Genomic DNA, 22,397 nt, shown 5'->3' with positions numbered 1-22,397 from the left:
GGAATGCAGTTCCTTTCAAAATTTTGGACTAATGTCTCACAGAAAAGCATATTGTAAAACTCAAGGTCAGTTCTAATAACTACACAGCCACAATTTTAAACTATCAAGAACTTTGTTAGAAATCTTTGCCCAGAAACCAAAGTCAGCACATCTTTCCAGTGAAGGACATTCAAATCACAGGTAGGTACTATATTTCATAACCACCTGCACTATGGTTCATTTTAGGAATCAGTGAAGTCCAATTTAAAAATAAATTCCAAGATAGACAACCCTAATAATGATCCAAAGGCAAGTGAATTACAAGATAATTATAACAGGCTAGGACTTTATTCCTTGGAATGAAGAAGAATTGAGGGGGTTTCAAGATTATGAGAGGTTTAGACAGACTGGATGTGAGTAGGCTTTTTCCACTTAGATTGGGGAAGGTAAGTATGATAGGATATAGCTTTAGAGTAAAGGGAAAAGATTTACGGGGAACACGAAGGGGAACTTTTCATTTAGAGGGTGGTGGGAGTGACAGCCATCTGATGTGAATACAGGCTCAATCTTAAGTTTTAAGAATAAATTGGATAGATACATGGATGGGAGAGATCTGGAGGGTTATGGAATGGAAGCAGGACATTGGGGCTAGCGGAATAATGGTCAGCACAGATGAGAAGGGCCAAATGGCCTGCTTTCTGTGCTGTGGTGTTCTATGGTTCTATAACGGAATAGCTAAAGGAAAAATAAACCAATCAAAACTAGTTCTAATGGCAATAGAAGAATAAGGGGTATTTTACTGAGACATACAAGACACCAATGGGCTAGTATTTTTGTAGAGGTAGTGAATCTCTAGAATTTTTTAACCAGGGGTAAAGGAAATTTTATCATTAGAAATATTTAAGGTGGAAGTAGATGGATTTTTGAAAGATTATGGAAATGAGGGCTATGGTGAACTGGTACAGAAAAGTTGAGGTCAGCATCTTTCTTTCTTTGGCTTGGCTTCGCGGACGAAGATTTATGGAGGGGTAAATGTCCACGTCAGCTGCAGGCTCGTTTGTGGCTGACAAGTCCGATGCAGGACAGGCAGACACGGTTGCAGGGGAAAATTTGTTGGTTGGGGTTGGGTGTTGGGTTTTTCCTCCTTTGTCTTTTGTCAGTGAGGTGGGCTCTGCGGTCTTCTTCAAAGGAGGTTGCTGCCCGCCGAACTGTGAGGCGCCAAGATGCACGGTTTGAGGCGATATCAGCCCACTGGCGGTGGTCAACGTGGCAGGCACCAAGAGATTTCTTTAGCATACATCAAGACATTATCACATTGAATTGCAGAGCTATGTAGTCTAATCCTGCTCCTATTTTCTTGCTGTAGTCTGACATTCACTCAGAATAGGTTAGAAAGCAAATGACTTGTGTCCAAGTGAATTAGTAAAATGTTTCTATTTCATTTGTTTAATAATGATGTAAAATACAAGAATTAGAAGAGTGTAGTAAAAGAAAAAAATGATTTTTTAGAGTTACTGAAGCACACTGAACAAAGGAAACACAATATTGAGGGATACATTTTATTCATGAAGCTTCATTGGAATTCTTTGTCAATGACATTATCCAAGGAATGGTGCCAGATTTGTCAATTTTCTCAAACTACTGTCAGAGTGTGGATATCACAGGAGGGACGGTCATAAAATACTGAACGGCATCTGTTTATGAAAATCAGATGCATTAAATTGGATTATATTTATCAAACCAAAATGAATGAGCCAGTGTGGCTCCTAACAACTGCAGATTTGTGATTTTGCACCACCAGATGAGAGGAAGTGTTCTTAATCATGATCAAGTGCACTGGAGCAGAAGTACTGGATTTGAGCTTCTCTGAATTAAGCAATACTCCTAAACCTTCTGTTAACTTGACCACAGAAAGTCTGTGAACTTAGAAGGAACACAAGTGATTTGGGACTTATTCAACTGTCCAGGGTGGACCAAATTACTATATAGTTATGTCAAATGTTATACACAACTGAAAATTTGTTAAATCAAGCACCTTCCCCTTGCTGTGGTTAGTCATGGCAACAGCTTATCATCTCCAAACAGCTTATTTAACAATCCATTACTTTCAGAACAAAGACCTCATGGGGCAATTTCATCTAATTGTTTTGGCATGCTATGCACAGTAGGATACATCAGCAGAAATTAAAATTAAATCCAATTACAAATATGCTCATCATAATCATTGGGTAACATCCTTGCACATTTGCTGGATATCACAATTCCATTTATTTTTATAGAAAGGAGGCAAAAAAGATCTTTCCTAAGTACTATAATAATAATTTTGTTTAAAATGTCTATTTGATGGAACCAGGTAGGGAGGGAATCCAGTGGATGAAATGTGTGGTGGATGGAACTGGAAGGAGAAGGAAGTGTATAGGAAAGGAACAAAAGTGGAAGGACTGGAACAAGAAAGAGGAGAAAACACAGGAGGAAACAGTCAGCCAAAATGAGAAAATCCAATGTTTATACCATTCGGTTTTTGTCTAGCCAGGCAGAATATGAGGTTTTGTTCCTGAAGTTTGTAATAGGACTTACCCTGGTAGTGGAGAAGTTCAAGAATGGATAGGTTGGTGTGGGAACGGTGATTTGCATTTTGAAGCTTGGGATTGCCATGACAGACAGAGGCTAGGTGGTCACTAACTTGGTCACTTCGACAAGTGAAGGCTACATCAGGAGCACCAAATGCAGAGTACAAGTTGGAGGTGAATTTTTACTTCAGCTGGAAGGGCTGTATAAGTCCCGGGATGGTGATGAGAGAGGTGGTGCAAGAACAAATGTTTAATTAATGCAGTTGTGGTGTTAATGTCAAGGATTAGAAAGGGTGGTGGAGAGGGGAAACTCAGAAGCTACAGAAGCAATGGTCCTTGTGGAACGCAGAAAGGGGAGAGTAATGGCTAGTGGTGGGATCATGTTGTAACTGGTAGAAATGAGGAAGGATAATATCTAGGAATTCAAGTCCTTATCTCGAGAAAAGAGTATTTCCATTGAGGAAATGGAAGGGATAACACTCTTACAAGAGAAAGGGTGGGTAGAGGCCTGTCTGTGGATTTGTAGTAAATATCAGTGGAGAGGTTTTCTTCTGAGATGGAGTCAGAGAAAATCAGGATCTGGAAAAAAAAAATCAGAAATGATCCAAGCAAATTTGAGAGTGGTTGGAAATTAGTCGTGAAAGTGATAAAATTGATGAGTTTTATGCAGGTTCAGGAAGCAGCACCAATGACGTAACGGGAGAAAAATATTAGTGGGTGATACCAAGCAAGGTTAGAAACAGGGACTGTCCACAGAGCCGTGCAAGTGCCCATAGCTACATCTTTGATTTGAGTCAAAAGAGTTATTCAGGGTAAGAACCAGATGGGAGTGTGGAGGGAAACTGTTTGAGCTCTGTTCCAGAAGGAAGTGGTGGACTTTAAGACTTTTTTAATGGGAGATAGATGTAGCTAAGGACTGGGCATCCATAGTGAAGATGAGGCAGTTGAGGCTGTGGAATCAGAAGTTGTCAAGATGGTAGAGTAGCCTGGATGTAGGTTGGAAGGGGCTGAAGGGAAGAATGAGGAGATAACTTCAGTGGACCAAAAGCACAGGTGACACGGTTAGTGCCACGCTGTTACAGCGCCTGCGATTGGGACCAGGGTTTGAATCCTGAGCGGTCTGTATGGAGTTTGCATGTTCTCCCCACATCTGCGTGGGTTTTTCCTGGGGGCTGCAGTTTCCTCCAACCCTTTAAAATGCACTGGGGGTGTAGGTCAATTAGGTGGCATGGGCTCATGTGCCAAATTGGCCTGTTGCTGTGCTGTACGTCAAAAATTTAAAATTAAAAAAAGCAAGAGAGAAAAAAAGGGTTTGCCAGGACAGTCCCATTTGTGTATCTTTGGTGAAAAATGGAAGTGGAAAGTGCAATGCGGTTGTACTATCAGTTGAGACTATGGAGGAGAGATCTGATTATGATGAGATCTGTGATGGCGCAGGAGACAGGGGCCTTGTGTTTGCTGGTCGGTTCAGTCTAGGAGGTCTCTGAGCTGCCGGCAGGCCACTGCAATGTAGAACTTCACTCTTGGCTACTAGATTGTTGACTAGATTTAGATTGTGTGTAGTGAGAGGAGTTCTGGGCATTTGGAGGAGTTCTGGTTGGAGTGGGTGAAAATGACAACTGGAAACAACAAGAGAGGTTAAAGGTTGGAAGGAGTATCTAAGATGGAGAGGAATGCTGGAGATGAGAGAAAGAGGTTGTCAGTGGTGGTGGGGGGTGGGGAGCAGTGGAGGACTTCTTGCCAAAGATATCGGCATGGAGGTATATGCAACAGAAGAACTTGATAACACAATGAGTCAAGAAGTCTTTCCTGTGTGGCTGTGGAATGAAGGCACTGACTGTTCAGCATCAGAAAGAGGGATACTGGGAGCAGATGGTAAAGACCTGGCAGTGCAGAAAGCAAGGCGTGAGGTCAGAGAAGATAGGTGAGTCTATTGGGAGAATGAGCTAGTACAAGGAGTGTGAAATGGTGGGAAAGGGAGAGAGAGGAGCTCAGGGTAAATTGCAGACAAGGAAAGGGGTAGGTAGTGTTGGGACTGGGGGGCGGAGGATGTGAGGTCAGAGGAGGCCAGAGGTCTAAAGTGAGAACTCCAGCAAGGGAGGACAGTGGAAGCCTGGGACTATGTGGGTGTTTATTGTTTTGTGCACAGAGATGCAGTTAAAAGGTTCGTCTTGCGTGCCATACAGGCAGCTCACAAAAAGTTACCACGTCTGGTGCCTTTTTCAGCAAGGTGATATGGGTCAGAGAGGAAGTACAGGCATAGCTTCAGGATCCTGAAATTGGGTGGGTCAATTAATGTCTCATGAGAAAAACTTTACAATATGGGCATTTATTAGCCTGTTAACAGCACAGGCCAAAACAAAAATAAAAAACATTAATGCAGCAATCCAAGTAATTTGACACCCAAAGCTAATACAGGTACCTAACCTTTTATCATGGATTCTGAGCACCGGCATCCTCAAAAAACTGACACTCTTATCAGTAATGAAAATGCCCAACTGCCTCGATCCTAGCTTCCGCCGTCCGTCCCTCCCAGCCGTTTGTTGCCCCCCCCCACTCATCCGTCAGTTACAACTCCCTTCCGCTGGCCACCTGTTGTTCGTCACCCTCCCACCCCTGTCAGTTACCACCCCGCCCGCCCCCCCAGCCATCCGTTGGTCGTCCTGCCTCCAGCCATCCTCCGGTTGTTCCCTCCCTGCCCCCAGCCGTCCGTCGGTCACCCCTCCCTGCCCCTGGCTGTCCATCGATCACCCCCCTGAACCCAGCATCCATCAGTCAGTCGCCCTCCCCAACCCTAGCCATCTGTCAATCACCCCCCCCTCCCCGATCTCACCCATCCATCAGTCACCCACCCCTCCGACCCCACCAGAGTGGTTTCAGTTGCATGCAGGATTGTGGGTAGGGAAGACGGGCATTGCTCCCACATTGAGCCAGCTGCCACCGGGTGCTCAGGGGTATGAGTCATCTTTCCACTGAAGGTAAGAGAGGATGGGGTTGGCAGGGATGGGGATCTGAGCTGTTTTTACTTTGAAGATTTACTTTAAAATAAAAAAGATTGTGATATTATGGTTTATTTTATCTAAATTCATTTAACATCCTGCGTGCCTGTTTTGTGCTAAATTGCAACATCGCATTTTCTTAAAGGGCCACCATTTTAAAATTATTCCAAAAGATTCCGAACAACGGGAGGTATCGGTCCCAATGTTAAAAGGCACCTGTACACATGTACAGCAACTCACTGTTTCTTTTATCCAAGGGAGGAAAAAAATCTCAAATGAAAAAAATGTATTTGTGGATTCCTTACCTCCTCTGGCAGGTGAAGAATTGTGTGTTCCTCAGAGCTGAAAGCAGAGAGAGCTTTATATGCAGAACTGGCTATAAGGGGGTTCTGCAAACAACAAAAACAGTTCCTTCTTACATACCACAAATAAAACAATAATTCAAAATCAAAACTGAATTACAACCTTTATAGTATAATTCCTTCTTGCTGATCAAACCCTTTAAAAATACCATCATTTAAATTATACCATACAACAGTATGGTATTTGTTGCTGCACAAGAAAGTGATCTGGAAATCTGGGCCATTAGCCAAGGAACACAAATTCATATCCTCACTGAAGCCAAAATAATGTTATTCAGCATCTGCAGAATCTGTATTTTTTTCATGAACAGTTACATTCATCGAATCCTGCAGCAAACAATCAGTCAACAGGAAGTGATGGCAGATAATATGTAATAAGAATGGGGAAGTTCTATGAACTCTAGTGAGAACAAATAAGTTTGAAAACATCTCAATGAATCAAAAAGCATTTAATCTTTGGCACTTTCTCAATAAAAGTTAAGGATACAAGGGCAAATGCAAGTTACTGCACTCTATTAACTCAGCAAATCTTACTTAGATTATTTGTACCTTATTCTGGGTGTAGCTCCACAACATGCTCACAATTTGCTCCCGAAACTTCTATAGAGATAACAAAAAAAAAGTCTGGTAAATAAATGCCATCTGGAAATCCAGAACTCCAAAACATTAGATATTGATTAAATTTCCAATCAGCAGGCATTTCAAATTGAATTTATGACAATAAGAAACTTTTAGATACAAACAGGCAAATGCAACTAGGCAAATCCTCAAAGTTGAATGCTACTACCAGTGAAATTTATAATTTATCAATGAACAAAGGGGAAACGTGCTGCCATTCTACAGAAACAGAAACTGACACCATGTTTAAAATTAAGACTGGGTCAAAAGTCCCTACATGGGAGAGAGTTCCACGAGCAGGAAAGCTACGTGAAACCTATGCCAACTGAAAACATGATAACATTGAGTATGAAACTGATTAAGCAAAGCCAATTTGACCATCATAATCACTTTTTCCACTGACCATATATAAATCATGTGATCATGGGCATTACTCCACCAATGAACCATTGAATCAGCTGGCCAAAGATGATTTTTATCTCATTCCTAAAAATATACTAAAAACTGTCAGAATTTTACAACCTGGAAAAAGGGCCTTCATCCCAACTCATCCATGCCAACTATGGTGACTATCAGAGGTAATCACAATTGCACCATATCCCTTAAGCTATTCCTATCTATGTCTCTGTCTAAATGGCTGATGACATTAATACACTAAGTATTAATTGATCTGGAAAAACAGGAATGATGTGTCAGCTTTAACTGGGAAGTTGAAGATGATATGCTGAAACTTGAATGGAAGGGTAAAACATACAAACTGTAGAGCAACCAAATCCCAAGAAGAGTCTCTCATTTCTAATTGCATCAAATACCCATCCTACCTAGTCTTTTGGCTCTTTCCCAAAATGTTTTAACCAATTCAAGAAATTAGTGCTTCATTTCACCTTTATTCAGTTTCACAGATAATACTAAGATACACTTTCAGTAGTGTGGCCCAATCAACTCCCACAACAAAATTGGAAAAGAATGTTTCCTCTCTTTGATACAACCACTTTCAATATATAGGAAATTTCAGCATGTAATATGTCCAGAAGCAAATATGTAAAATCAATAATGCCTCCATCATAGTACCAATTTTTTGAGAGACTTCTGCCTGGAAAACCAAAATCATTTAGATTTAAAAAAATAATGAGAAGTCTTTAAGTGTCCATTAATTATGGGTTTATTTTAATGTTATATTCGTGCTTCCCCTTGTCAAAATAATGGCTGATGTTACTTACCTCATATTCAATGGATTTAACATTTAGCGAAGGAACCAGAGCAAATATTTCAGTCAGGGCTCTAACAACCATAGGCCGTGTGTCACAGCTGAGCTTCGAAGACAGAGCATGCCACATGGAACGAATGTCAACCACCTGAAGAAGAGCAAAGGATTTCCAGCAGGATGTTTGCCATCTAGAATCTCATTTTTCCCAATCCATAGAATTTGTTTCCAATTACTTTGAACTTTCTTCAATTGTTTGTTTTTGCCAAAAAAGTTTTTCATTAAAATTTCAAAGATGAAGCAATATGAAAAAATGCAGTGGTGTTAATTATTGAAATAGGCATTGAGAGGAACGGGAAACAGAATTTGAACAGTAATGATAAATGAAATAATGAGAAAAAAAACAGAACAATAAAAGTACAAATTGCTTGGTGGTGGGTCTTGGGAGGTTTACCTGTGTGTGGGTTGATCAAAGGAATTATAAATGTGGGAAAAGAATCAAAGACAGAGGAGTGGTGTTTCATTTTGAATTAATACTCCATTTATGTTCTAAAAGAGTATTGGGAAATATTAGTACAAGAATCTAAATTTCATTCACTCCATTTACGTGCTGAGAGGGGACTACAAATCAAAACTAGACAAAATTTCAGCCAGTTTTAAAGAACCTTTCGCTAAGAGTGAACATGGAGAATGCTTTACCAAAAATCGAGGCAAATTCTGCATAATAAAACCACGTCTGTCATGAAACAATTGTACAATTAGTATAATTGACACAAGTAGCTATGTTGTTATATGTTTCATGCTTGATTGCTAGGATCAGCCGCTGCAAATTACCAGTAGATTGAAGAAGAGAACCTCCAGGGTGGCGATCTCAGGATTGCTTCCCATGCCACGTGCTGGAGAGGTTAGAAATAGGAGGATAAGGCAGCTTAACACGTAGCTGAGGACATGGTGTGGTAGGGAGGGCTTCAGGTTTCTAGATCACTGGGCTTTATTCCAGGGAAGGTGGGATCTATACCGTCGGGACGGATTGCATCTGAACTAGAAGGGGATTAATATCTTTGTGTGTAGGTTTGTTAGTCTTGTCCCAATTAGTTTAAACTAGATTTGCAGAGGATGGGGAACCAGAATGTTAGAGCAGTTAGTGAGAAGGAGAAGGATGAATGTCTTGTGAGGACCACATGTATAGACAAAAATCCAAGGTTTGTATGTGATAGAATTCTCCAGATCCTTCTCCTCAACAAATACTAATTTGTCATTAGTGAGATTTGGTTGCAGGAGAATTGGCAGGTTAATGTTCTGGGGTTCCGTTGCTTCAGACGTGATAGAGGGGGAGAGATGAAAGGGGGAAGAGTGGCATTGCTCGTCAGGGAAAATAACTCTGCTGTGCAGTCAGGACAGCCAGGAGGGTTTGACTACAAATGCCATATTGGTGGAGTTGAGGAATGGGAAAGGCATGATCATTCTGATAGGGTTGTATTATAGACCTCCCAACAGTCAGTAGGATTATTTCGTCAGTAGGAGGTAAAGTATTAGAAAGAGTTCTGGGGGTTAGAATATTTAGGTATTTGGACAGTCAACATGACTTTTAGCTTGGTAGGTCATGTTTAACCAATCTTGTAGAATTTTCGAGGAGGTTACCAAGAAAGTAGATGAAGGAAAGGCTGTGGATGTTGTGTCCATGGACTTTAGTTAAGCTTTTGACAAGGTCCCACGTGGGAGAGGTTGTAAACTGGATTTGAAATTGACTGTGTGGGAGAAAACAGAGAGTGGTAATGCATGGTTGTTTCTCAGACTGGAGTCCTGTGACTAGTGGTATGCCTCAGAGATCAGTGTTGGGACCATTATTGTTTGTCAACTCTATCAATGATCTGGATGATAATGAGATAGGAAGCGTTGTGGACAGTGAGGAAGATTTTAAAAGCTTGCAGAGGGATCTGGACCAACTAGGAGAATCGACCAAAAAATGGCAGATGGAATTTAATACAGACAAATGTGAGGTGTTGCATTTTGGAAGGGCAAACCAAGGTAGGGCATACACAGTAAATTGTAGGGCATTGAGGAGGGTGGAGGAGCAAAGGGATCTTGGAATAAAGATATATAATTCCCTGAAGGTCACATCGCAGGTGGACGTGGTTATAAGGAAAGCTTTTGGCATCTTAGCCTTTATAAATCAAAGTATTAAGTATAGGAGTTGGGATGTTAGGTTGAAGTTATTTAAGACATTGGTAATATTTGGAATATTTTGTGCAGTTCTGGTCACCTAACTACAGGAAGGATATCAATAAATTGAGTTACAGGGAACGATTAAATAGGTTAGGAATGAAGAAGAATGAGGGGAAATTTGAAAGAGATTTACAAGATTATGAGAAGTACAGAAAGAGTGGGTGCGAGTAGGCTTTTTCTACTCAGATTGAGGGAGATAAATACGAGAGGTCATAATTTTAAGATGAAAGGGGAAAGGTTTAGGGGGAAGATTAGATGAAAGTTCACTCAGAGAGTGGTGGGAGTGTGGAATGGGAGCAGATCAATGGGACTAGTGGAATGATGGTCAGCACAGACTAGAAGGGCCTAATGGCCTGTTTTCAGTACTGTAACATTCTATGGTTCTAAATGTCCACAATTTCCTCATTTGTCCCTAATTCCCTTCTCAAAACAAAAAAAAATCACCACCTAATCTCCAGAGCACTTAACTGTGGCTAAAGAGGAGACAAACATCTCTCATAAAACATCAGCAATCTTGTCTTTTGCCTCCCTCAATAACTTGGGATGCCATTAATGATTAGGCCTTGGGGTACTTATCAGCTTTCATGTTCTTGAAAAGATCCAACACTCCCCCTTTATTGATATCAACATGCCGTAGAATGTTAGCAGAGTGCTCTCTCATATCACTATTCTCCAGATCCTTCTCCTCAACAAATACTAATTTTAAGTATTTATTTAGCATTCTGCCCATCTGACTCCAGGCAGAATTTTTCTCCTCTCCTCGAGTGGTTCTACCCTCTCCCTATCCATCATCTTGTTTTTAATGAATGTCTAAAATATCTTGGGATTCTACTCAATCCTTCTCGCCAAGGCTCCATTAATGGCTCCTTTATCCCTCCTGATTTTCTGCTTATGTTCTTTCCTGCAACCTTTATATTCCTCAAAGGCCAAGTCTAATTTCACCTTTTGAAACCTTCCTATTGCCTTCTTTTTGTATAAATTTGAAACATCTCTCATCATCCAAGATTCCTAAACCTTGCTATACTTGTATTTCTTCCCCATATGTTGGTCCTCAACTGTGACCACAGGCTTTTACATAACTCCACACATCAAATGTGAACTTGCCCTTTTACAGGTGCTTCCAATCTATCTTCATGGCTCCCGCCTAACACTGTTGTAATTAGCCAAGTTAGCACTTTCTATTAAGATCCAACCTTATCCTTACCCATAACTCTCTTAAAACATTAAGTTCCGGACATAACCTCTCACTGAAAATCTCATCTGATCCCAATACAAGTTGAACTATCTATATACCATTTCAAGAAAACCTTAGGGATACACCTAACAATGAAGTTCTCAAGGGAAAACATGTTAATTTTATGCAGTTAGCACCTGAGGTCAGATCAAACGTGCTGCTGGAATGATGTGCCACTGTGCTATCAACTGTATAGATTTCATGAAATATATTGGTTGTGTACAAGCTACAGTATAACTCCGATTATCAAAAATCAGATTCTCCGAAATCCTCAGCTATCTGAACTTTTTTCGGAGCCAAACTGACCGAGAACATTGGGCTCCTGGTGGCGGCAGGTGTGGACCTCAGCCTCCTGGCGGCAGCAGGAACCTCAGGCTCCTGGCAGCGGCAGCAGTGGATCTCAGTGATCTGGGCAGGAGCAGGACCCTTAGGCTCCCAGCACGAGCAGGGCCTCGGAGGGGAGGTCTCAGTGATCGGTATGGCCAGCATTTTTTTGGTAAGAATTAAACATTATTTTAATGCTTAAAAAGCCTTCCCTTGTTGTTTATTGTTACTTAATCATTGATAAAAGTGATTTGCTGTTACTGGGCTGTTTTTTAAAAAATGACTAGGTCTCCAAAAAATCTGTTTATCTGAAATAGGCCTAGTCCCAACCATTTTGAATAATCAGAGTTATACTGTATATTTTTTTACATTTAAAGTTTGGGCATGTAATTTTGATGAATTTTGACTAATCCTTTACTCTGGTCCATTAACCAAGTTCCTTTGAACCTCTGAGCATCACTCCATAGTGGTTCTTCAAAGTTGTAAGAAAACACAATCACTATTGAAAAACTAAATGTATTGGCCAATGCATAATAAACTTAAAGCCACTCATGCCCCCCACATTTCAGAAAAGCTATCACAATGAACTGGTTTTAGAAACAGAGGTTGCACGATTCAGCTGTGGGCTGAGCATTTTATATTCGCAGATTAATACAGAAAATTGGAGGATCAAGGCAATGCTGAGGTGCATACAGTTTGCTGCAGTAATTGAAAATAAAGCACAAGGTGATGACATAATCCAAACTTACAAGGTGGGCAAGGAGGAGGGCCAAAGAGGAGTGATGGAGTGTCACTTCAGTCGATTGCAGTAAATTCCATTTTTCCAATCAGTGTTTATAAGCATAATATTTAAAACAGCAGCTTGCTATAGAAAATATTGTTCTCATTGCTGACATATATTTGGACTTTTTTCAATCTGTGCAAAGTTAACCCTCAAACTGTTTGAAGCAGTGAAAAATAGCTCAAAATACGAGAATGAAAGCTTTGAGAAGCATACTGAAGAAGGAAATCCAAAAATTCCCATTGAACTCCATTTACTTTTCATTTCTCTTCATAATAAAACAAGTTAGCATGTTGTAAGTTGTAACAATCATTTCCCATTAATGAACAATCTAATCAAGCTCACTTCAGCTTGGCACAATGCATGCAGTCCCTGGAGTGCAAGCACTGCAAGTGTAGCCTGGTCTGGTCTTGTATAGTCATTCAGCACCTTGGAGATGGCTGCCAACATATCAGCTCCATGCTGGTAAGACCTAACAAAATAAGACAAAAACATGAAAATAAGAAATGTAAAAAATTGTTAAAATCTCAAATTTTTGGAGCCAAGTACTATAGATCTCAGTGCTGCACCATATGCAAGGGTGTCACACCAAATTGCTCTGTTCCTTTAGAGCTTGTCAAATGCTAAGGGAGGGAGAGAACTTATTTCGAAGAAAAGTTAACTGACCACTGACATTAAACTTCAGCAACTGCTTCACAGGTCGTCATTGGCTTCCTGTTGAAAATGGCTGAAAAGCATAGGAGCTATTTTACTTAAACTGTGGTTAAATAAGTAAATTGAGTACTGGATTAACAAGTCTTAGAAATTTAACTGAATTTTTCCCCTACAAATTGCTGAATACATAGAACCAAATCTCAGTTGAAACCAATTGTCTAAGTGATTAACACCTTCAACAAGCAACTCATAAACCTTTCACACTTGCAAGTATCCCAGAAATCCAACGCCAACCGTCCTTTAAAGTGGCAAGCGTGAAAGCAAAACCTGCTCAACTCTGGCGTCAGATGACATAATCTCATGCCAGGGATTGATGGTCTCGACCCCTAGTACAATCCCTGGCATATGCAGACACTGGCGTTGTGATCAGGCAAGTGTGAAACAGGCAATTGCATTGCAGGCACTTCTGATTAAAGGTAGAACATACCAAACACTGGGGATAAACCTTTGCAAGAGTGAAAGTGTTCAGTGTCCCAGTTAGCAGTGATCTAGTGTGAAAGGCCAAACCCGCATTCCTATCCCAGGACACTGAACGGCTGATTTAGTGGGATGCAAGTGTGAAAGGGGCTTTAGAGAAGGTTGGTGAATCAATCCCATGAACTAACAACTGGAATACATCCATTCACACTCTGCCAAATTCTTCTGTAGTTGTATGCAAGATGCCAGCTTGTGTGCAATATGCAAAACGCAACAATAATTTTTGCTGAAGGGCTATTCTTACCTCTTTCTGCAAATCTCCCTGATTGACACAGCTTTGGCAATTAATTGCTCCCAGTGGTCCTCTTTTGCACATGAGACAGCTGGGACTTCAACTAATGCCATATATTTCTGCAGCTCTGGATACACACGATCCTGAGAAATAAATAAAACAAACTAGATAATCTTTAACTCAGAAAATGACATTAAATTATTATATGTAATCAGAATGGCCTAATAATTTAAAAATAAATATGCATAGCATTCCACAACAATAAAGGAAAAAAAATTCAGACTGAAGAAATATTATCCAAGCACAAAATTACATTTTGGAAATGGAGAAAATACCAAAACTAACAATTTCCATGCCAACAGCCTTCTATTTAGTTTTCTAAAAGTGATGAACCATCTTTGAGGCTCAAGAGTTCATTCTGCAAGAATGGATGAACAGCCACTTTTGTGACAGATTGAGATATTCATCAAGAATTACACCAGTGCAACAAAGAAATGCACCAGAATGGGGTGCAGAGAAATAAAGTGCCCAAACTAAAAAAAAATAAAATGCAGCTTTCACAATAAAATGACACTGCATTCTGCAAAATCCCATTCAAAATAACTGTAGCTTGTTGATAGCTTAGTATTTGCCTGTTGAGGGATGTTGACTGCATTCAGTACAACAGAAGTGAATTCCCTCGGGAGGTAGAAGGGTCGTCTCTTCACCATCAGCTGTTCCAGGTGAAGGGAGCCACCATGGGACAGGATTGCCACATCTGAGCACGACAAGGCAAAGCCACCTCTTCCTTTACCCAAGGACATTGTCTAGTCCATGCCACATAGGGAGAAACATTCACAGGCCAGGGTGGAGTCAACAGAGTTGCGCTGAGCCATGTCTCTATAAAGCAGCGGACACAGCAATTCCTCATGTTCCTCTGGGACAGCAATCTTACCCTTTAATGCTCAATTGCATTCTTCATAGGCTCCAGAAGGATGCAAGGAAAATGGGTGGGGGAGGGCGGCAGACCCCTCAGTTTCATTCTTACTTGGAGTGCGCACCAGCAACTATACTTCCAAACATAATAGTCCTTCTAGGTGCTGCATTCAACTGATCTTGTGGGCTTCTAGCTCATCCAAATTACTTAAAAGCCTGTGGGTCACAGCCATGTTTATAAACTATGTATAGAAAATAAAGAAAAATAACAAAATCAATCTTACCTGATTTTCCCATAGTATAGTCATAAGGCGTAGAGATATGGCTTTAAGTTTTTGTGTTTTCCACATCACTTGTAAGACATGAATTATCTGAGCAACACAAACCTAATATCAGATGGTAAAATAGTTAGAAGTCAGCTTGCCAATAAGTTTGTACAATATTTCATGAAAAAGATTTTTATTCATTACATCTTAATCCATTTTTGAATCTTTCTCAAAACCAGATTTTATTTTATGGTTCTGCAAGGAATCAGGTGCTCTTATTAACACAATGAATACTATTTCTTTAAACAAACCTTGTGTGTGCCGAGAGCAGGAAGAGTATAAAGGATGGCGTGACACAAAGCTGGTCCCAGTGGTCTTCCCAATTTGAACATCAAAACAGAAATTAGGTGTGGTACCTACAATGAGAAACAATGGAGGAACCTCATTACCTGAAGAAGACCCGAGTAAATACGGACATTTGTTCAACATAAACCTAAATTATTAAAAAAAGCAGTAAAATTATTTCATCAAAACAATCATTTAAATAGCACAGAATCAACATGGTGAAATACAAAATTATAAAACACACAGCATGGAAATGGTCTCCTTTCATGTACCTCATCCATGTCAACCATGATGCTCATCAACATTTATCCACCCTCTGACTTTCCTATTTTAGTACCTGTCCAAATATTTCTTTTTAAAAATTGTAACTGTGTCTGCCTCCACTTTCAGCTCCTCTAGTTACTCTTAGTACTGTGCATGAAAAACATTCCCTCTCTCATCTCCTCCCTCCCCTGCTTTGGGGAGAAACCTCTGATTATTCTATTATCCCTAATAATGTTATTAACAGCAGAGCCCATCTCACTGCTCTACACAAAGCCCTGGAACACCTGAACAGCAAAGATGCATTTATCATTATGTATTTTATCAACTACATTTTTGTATTTAACACCATCATCATCTCAAAACTAATCAGCAAATTCCAAGACCCAGGACTCAACACTCCACCGTGTAATTGGATAATGGATGTCCTCACCTCCAGACCAGAATCAGTGAGGATTAGCAAGAACATCTCCTCCACAATCTCCATCAGTACTTGACCACCACTTTATACCTATGACAGTGTGGCTCAGTAGGACAACAACATCATCTAAAAATTTGCTGACAATATCATGTTAGCTGATTGCATAAAGAAAGATGCGGGGTCAGCATATGGAGGGAGTTTGAAAACTTGGCTGAATAGAGCACTCATACTCAAAGATATCAAAACCAAGGAACTGATTGGTGACTTCAGGAAGTGAAAACCAGAGGTGTATGATCCAGTGATCATTGGGGGATCAGAGGTGGAGAGGGTGAGAAAATTTAAGTTCTTGGGAGTCACTATCTTGAAGGATCTTTCCTAGAGCCAATATACTAGTAGCTTCGAAAGAAAGCACTTCAGTGCCTTTACTAACTCAGGAATTTGTGGCGGTTTGATATGACACCAGAAATCCTGGCAAATTTTTAAAGATGTATGGTGGAAAGTGTGCTGAATGGCTGCATCACAGTCTGGTATGGGGACATCAATACCCCTCCAAAAAGGTAGTGGGCACAGCCCAGGACATCACTGGCAAAACTCCCCCCCAACTATTGAAAATATCTATAGGGAACACTGCCATCAGAGAGCAGCAGCAATCATCCAGGATTCACACTATTCAGGACATGCTCAGTTCTTGCTGCTGCCATCAGGAAAGAGGCAGAAGTCTCGCACCACCAGGATCAGGAACAGCTGCTGCCCCTCCACCATCAGACTTCTCAACAACAAAGTCAACTATGGACTCATTTAAGGATTCTTACTTGTGCACTTTATTGATTAAAAAAAAAATTCTATCTGTTATGCACAGTCAATTTGTTTACATTCATTGTATATTTACAGTTTTTTTATTTGTTTACATGTGTACATTGTATACATTTTTTTTTGCACTACCAATAAATGGCAATTCTGCCTCTCCTGCAGGAAAAAAAAAGAATCTGGGGTTGTATGTGATGTCACCTTTTTGACAATAAATGTGAAATCTGAAATCTCTAATTTTATAAACCTCTTTCACATAACCTATCAGCCCCCTACATTCCAGTAATAATAAAACAGTCTAGCCAATCTTTCCTGGGAACTACAACCCTCCGTTTCAGGTAAGAGCCTTATGATTCACTTCTGCATTCTATTGCTATCATACCCTGACTGTGGTATGGCGACCAGAATGGTGCACAATAATCCAATTGTGGTCTGACCAATCTTCCATGCAGCTACAACATAAGGTTTTATCAGGATTGGGACATCAACATGAAGGAAAGCATTCCAAATGCCTTTTTCTCTTCCCTATCTTGGACCCCAAGATCTCCCTATACATTAATGCTCCAAAGGCCACACCCATTTACTCCATAAATCCTACAAAACCCAAAGTGCATTATCTCTGGTCGAGACTAAATTCCATCTATCATCCCAATGTCCAACTGTCCAGCTGATCTACGGCCTATTGTACGCTCAGACAACCTTTTTTGCTCTCTATAGATCCACTGATTGTTGTGTTGTCCCCTTACTTACTTAGTACATCCTGTGCATTCTTATCCAAGCCATTTACATGTATTACAAATCACAAAAATCCCAGCACATTTCCCTAAGGTATAGGACTTGTTACACATGCCTTTGTCAGAAAAACATGCATCCACCACTCCCTTCTGCACCCTACCAACAAACCAACTTTACATCCAGTTTTCCAACACATCTCAAATTCCTTGTCCTTTAACATTTTGTTCAAGCCTAACATGCGAGATCTTGTCAAAAGCCTTAGTGAAGTCTGCATAAACCATACCTACTGCCTTTTCCTCATCAATTTTCAAAGTCCTCAAAAAACTCAAACAGATTTGCAAGACTGGATCTTCGTGCAAGTAACTTATGCTGACTGCTAATCAATCCTTGTCCTTGCAAATGAACATAAAACCTGTCCCTCAGAATCTTCTCCGTCAAGGTTTCTTTTGCACCGTAGTTTCTAAGCACTTTTGATCAATGATATGACAATACTATTCCTCAGTCTTGAGATCTCACCCAAACAAAGAAAGATGCAAAAAAATCTACCAGAGCCACCACAAATTTCTCCCTTGCTTTCATTGGCATCCTGGAAGAAATGGCAAAAGCCCCTGGGGAGTTATCCTCCCTATGTGCTCCAATCTTTTGAGCAATTCTTCCTTCTTCATACAGGCATGCTCCAGAACATAAACTCCCTCAACTCTGCAGCCCCCATGATCTTCTCCCTGGTAGATACTGATGACATGTTTTTTTTTGAATATTTTATTAAAGTATTAAACCATGATACATACAAATCAGAAAACAAATAATACATATGGTCAATGAAAAATACACTACCCCCCCTCCTATCCACCCTCCTCCTATACAAACCCTCCCCTCATACCCTGCCCTCAAATCCTTCCTAACCAACTAACCTAAACCCCAAAGAAAAAGAAAGGAGATATAAACTACAATAACATAACTAATTACCATGGATTAGAGTAACACCACTACAGTATGGCCGGAGTATTCAAAATTTTAAACCCATATAATCCAAATATGGGCTCCAAATTTTCCAATAAAAAAAATAATTATATTTGTATTCCAATGGAATACAAGATCTCAATTCCATATGCCATCTATATACACTCAAATCAGTCTCATTTTTCCAAGTAATCATTAATCATTTTCTGACTACAGCTAAGGCTAATCTCAAATCTGAAATCTCGTTAGTCTCAATTCTAAATTCAACTTTTTAATATTACCAAACAAAAATACTGATGGATCCAATGGAAATTTAACTTTAAAAATTCTTTAAGCCGTATCCAAAAAGGTTTTTACCATATCACATAACTAAGTAGAATGTAAAAAAGAACCTACTTCTTTTTGATATGTAAAACATAAATCTGAAAAAAATTAAATTATATCTCTTTAATTTTTCTGGAGTTAAATATAATATCTCACGTTAACAATTTTAGTCATATTATCTTTACATAAAATTTCTCCAATCATCCTGATTAATTAACTATCCCTAAATCAACCTAGATTTTAAAAAAATATCTACCTTAGGCATTTTATTCTGTAATATTGAATACATTTCAGATACAAATCCTTTCTTCCCACATTTGGTCAGTAAAATTTCACGTTGAGATTGTCTTGGTAACCTTAAAGTATCTCCAAAATTATCCAATAAAGTTCTAACGTGAAATGAAAAGAAATTAGAAAACCTGTTTCTTAACAATCTTATACAAATTTAATTCCCTTTTGATCCCATAATTTCAAAAATATTATTAAGCGTAAAAGGAAAAAGCCCACCTCACTGACAAAAGGCAAAGGAGGAAAAACCCAACACCCAACCCCAACCAACCAATTTTCCCTTGCAACCGCTGCAATCGTGTCTGCCTGTCCCGCATCGGACTGGTCAGCCACAAACGAGCCTGCAGCTGACGTGGACTTTTTACCCCCTCCATAAATCTTCGTCCGCGAAGCCAAGCCAAAGAAGAAGAAAAGGAAAAAGTTTATTCTGATATAAAGGTATCCTACTTAAAATATTCTCTTGTGTATCTATTGCTTCATTTATCATATTCCATAATTCCATTAAATATATCAAAATTTGTGAATTATAATTACATAACTTAGAATTCCATTTATAAATAAATTGATCCATCTTCTTCTTACCAATTTGAGATCATTCAATATTTGCCAATACCAATGACTTTTTTTCCAAATCAAACATTATATTAATAAAGTTTAATTGTGCCACTTTATAATAATTTTGAAAATTTGGAAGCTTTAAACCTCCTACTTCATATTTCCAAGTTAATTTTTGTAAAGATACCCTTACCATTTTATCTTTCCATAGAAACTTCCTCACAATAGAATTCAAATCTTGAAAAATTTTTTGAGGAACTTTACAAGGAATGGATTGAAAAAGATATTGAATCCGAGGAAAAATATTCATCTTAATACAATTAACTCTGCCTATTAATGTTATGGGTAAATTTTTTGATCGATTCAAATCATTTTTAATTTTATAAAGTAAAGGTAAATAATTTAATTCATACAGATGATTAAAATTACTATCTACTTTAATACCTAAGTATTTACTTTGGTCCAACCATTAAAATTTAACAATATTTTTGCAAGAAGTATAATCTGCTTCAATCAATGACATCTCACTTTTTTCCCAATTAATATTAGAACCAGATATTTATTCATACTGTTCCAACCTATCATGTAACCATTTTAAAGAATTCTGAGATTCTGTTAAGTATATCAAAACATCATCTACAAATAAATTAATTTTAAATTCATCAGATTTCACTTTAATACCCTTAATATTATTATGTTGCCTTATCAATTGAACCAAAGATTCAATAACTAATGCATAAAGAGTTGGTGACAAAGGGCAGCTTTGTCTAGTAGATCTTTCCAATGTAAATGGCAAAGTTGTCTCCCCATTCGTCACAACTCTGTCAATAGGATTTTTATATAAAACATTCATCCAACCAATAAATATTGATCCAAACTTACACTTTTTCAATACTTTAAATATAAACTCCATTCTATTTTATCAAATGCCTTTTCAGCATCCAATGATATGACCATTGGCAGGTTGGATTCCTCCCGAGAAATATGGATCAAAGAAATCAGTTTCACAATGTTATCTTCAGAATAATGATTTTTAATAAACCCAGCTTGGTCTAAATGAATCAAAGCTGGTAAATATTTTGCCAGTCTATTTGCTAGAACCTTAGTTACAATTTTATAATAAACATTTAACAATAAGATAGGTCTATAAGGTCCAGTTTTCAAAGGGTCTCTATCTTTCTTAAGAATAACTGTAATAATTGCCTGACAAAAAGAATCTGGAAAAGAATAAACCTTTGTTGCTTGTTCCAATACTTGCATTAATAAAGGTATTAATAAATCTTGAAATATTTTATAAAACTCAGATGTAAATCCACCTTCACCTGGAGACTTCCCGTTAGGCATAGACTGAAGTGCTTCTATAATCTCTCTATAAGTAAAAGAGGCTTCCAATTTATTAATATCCTGGTTACTTAAAGAAGGTAAATAAAGGTCGGATAAAAAATATCAATTTTAACTTAATCTTTATCTGATTCAGGAGTATATAATTTCACATGAAATTCCCTGAATGCATCATTTATCTCTTGAGGCTTATATGTAATATTCTTTCTTCTTTGGCTTGGCTTCGCGGACAAAGATTTATGGAGGGGTATGTCCACGTCTGCTGCAGGCTCGTTGGTGACTGACAAGTCCGATGTGGGACAGGCCGGCATGGTTGCAGCGGTTGCAAGGGAAAATTGGTTGGTTGGGGTTGGGTGTTGGGTTTTTCCTCCTTTGTCTTTTGTCAGTGAGGTGGGCTCTGCGGTCTTCTTCAAAGGAGGTTGCTGCCCGCCAAACTGTGAGGTGCCAAGATGCACGGTTGGAGGTGATATCAGCCCACTGGCGGTGGTCAATGTGGCAGGCACCAAGAGATTTCTTTAAGCAGTCCTTGTACCTCTTTTTTGGTGCACCTCTGTCTCGGTGGCCAGTAATTTGATATTAATCAAATGTACCTTTTTAGTCTCCATTGAATTCTGTTGTAAATCTTTTTCTAAAATTTCTATCTCCCTTTCCAATTTATTAACTTTAAAAGAATGCTGTTTTTAAATTTTAGATGTAAAACTAATAATTTGTCCTCTTAGATATTTGAAGCTTTTCTAATAGCATTTATTGTTCTTGAAACCTGTTCCGTCTTTATTGCCAAATTAAAACCTTGTGGGTCCTTTCCCCTAATTTATAATATCTTTGTTTAGTTCTCTGTAACAACTTCTGAAATTCATAAGTTTGAAATGAATTATACTGTAATTTCATATTAATCAAATGTACCTTTTTAGTCTCCATTGAATTCTGTTGTAAATCTTTTCCTAAAATTTCTATCTCCCTTTCCAATTTATTAACTTCAAAAGAATGCTGTTTTTTTAATTTTAGATGTAAAACTAATAATTTGTCCTCTTAGATATGCTTTCATCCCATAAAACAAACTTATTATTAACTGAATATGTATTTATTTACAAAACTTGCTGTATTTTATCTCATAAAATTACAAAATTCAACATTTTTTAACAATGAAGAATTAAATCTCCATCAATATGTAGTATCTATCTTTTCTGAGCCTGTTCGTTATTAATAAAAGAGAATGATCTGATAATATTCTACTTTCTGTTGCTGTTGGTAATACTTTATAAGAGTACTTAATGTTTTCCTTGAAGTTCATAAAACTTTTAAGATCGGGTTTTTAACAGTTCTGTGGGGAGAGGTGTTCGTTGATGTCTCCCACCTACACCATCATGCCATGCCCCGCTGAAGACAAGTATTCATTTAGGATAATTTATAATGGATTTGTTTTCATATATATTTCACACGTTTTCTAGCTCTGAGCATT

At 38.7% G+C, this 22,397-nt stretch overlaps 1 protein-coding gene across 7 annotated transcripts in view; it reads right to left on the bottom strand.

The window, feature by feature from the left end:
* focad (focadhesin) overlaps positions 1-22,397 on the bottom strand; it is a 240,760-nt gene that overhangs the window by 137,108 nt on the left and 81,255 nt on the right. For all 7 annotated transcript variants that reach the window (XM_069926741.1, XM_069926735.1, XM_069926745.1 and 4 more), the window contains 7 exons: positions 15,213-15,317; positions 14,920-15,021; positions 13,733-13,863; positions 12,643-12,769; positions 7,749-7,883; positions 6,460-6,510; positions 5,854-5,937 (listed from right to left, as the gene is read on the bottom strand). In XM_069926741.1, the coding sequence (XP_069782842.1) occupies positions 5,854-5,937; positions 6,460-6,510; positions 7,749-7,883; positions 12,643-12,769; positions 13,733-13,863; positions 14,920-15,021; positions 15,213-15,317 (735 nt within the window). The remainder of the gene's footprint in view (positions 1-5,853; positions 5,938-6,459; positions 6,511-7,748; positions 7,884-12,642; positions 12,770-13,732; positions 13,864-14,919; positions 15,022-15,212; positions 15,318-22,397) is intronic.

Source organism: Narcine bancroftii, chromosome 1 (genome assembly GCF_036971445.1).
Source record: "Narcine bancroftii isolate sNarBan1 chromosome 1, sNarBan1.hap1, whole genome shotgun sequence".
NCBI classification, from domain to species: domain Eukaryota; kingdom Metazoa; phylum Chordata; class Chondrichthyes; order Torpediniformes; family Narcinidae; genus Narcine; species Narcine bancroftii.
The sequence above is the reverse complement of the archived record's forward strand: the minus strand, read 5'-3'. Positions and strand labels throughout refer to the sequence as shown.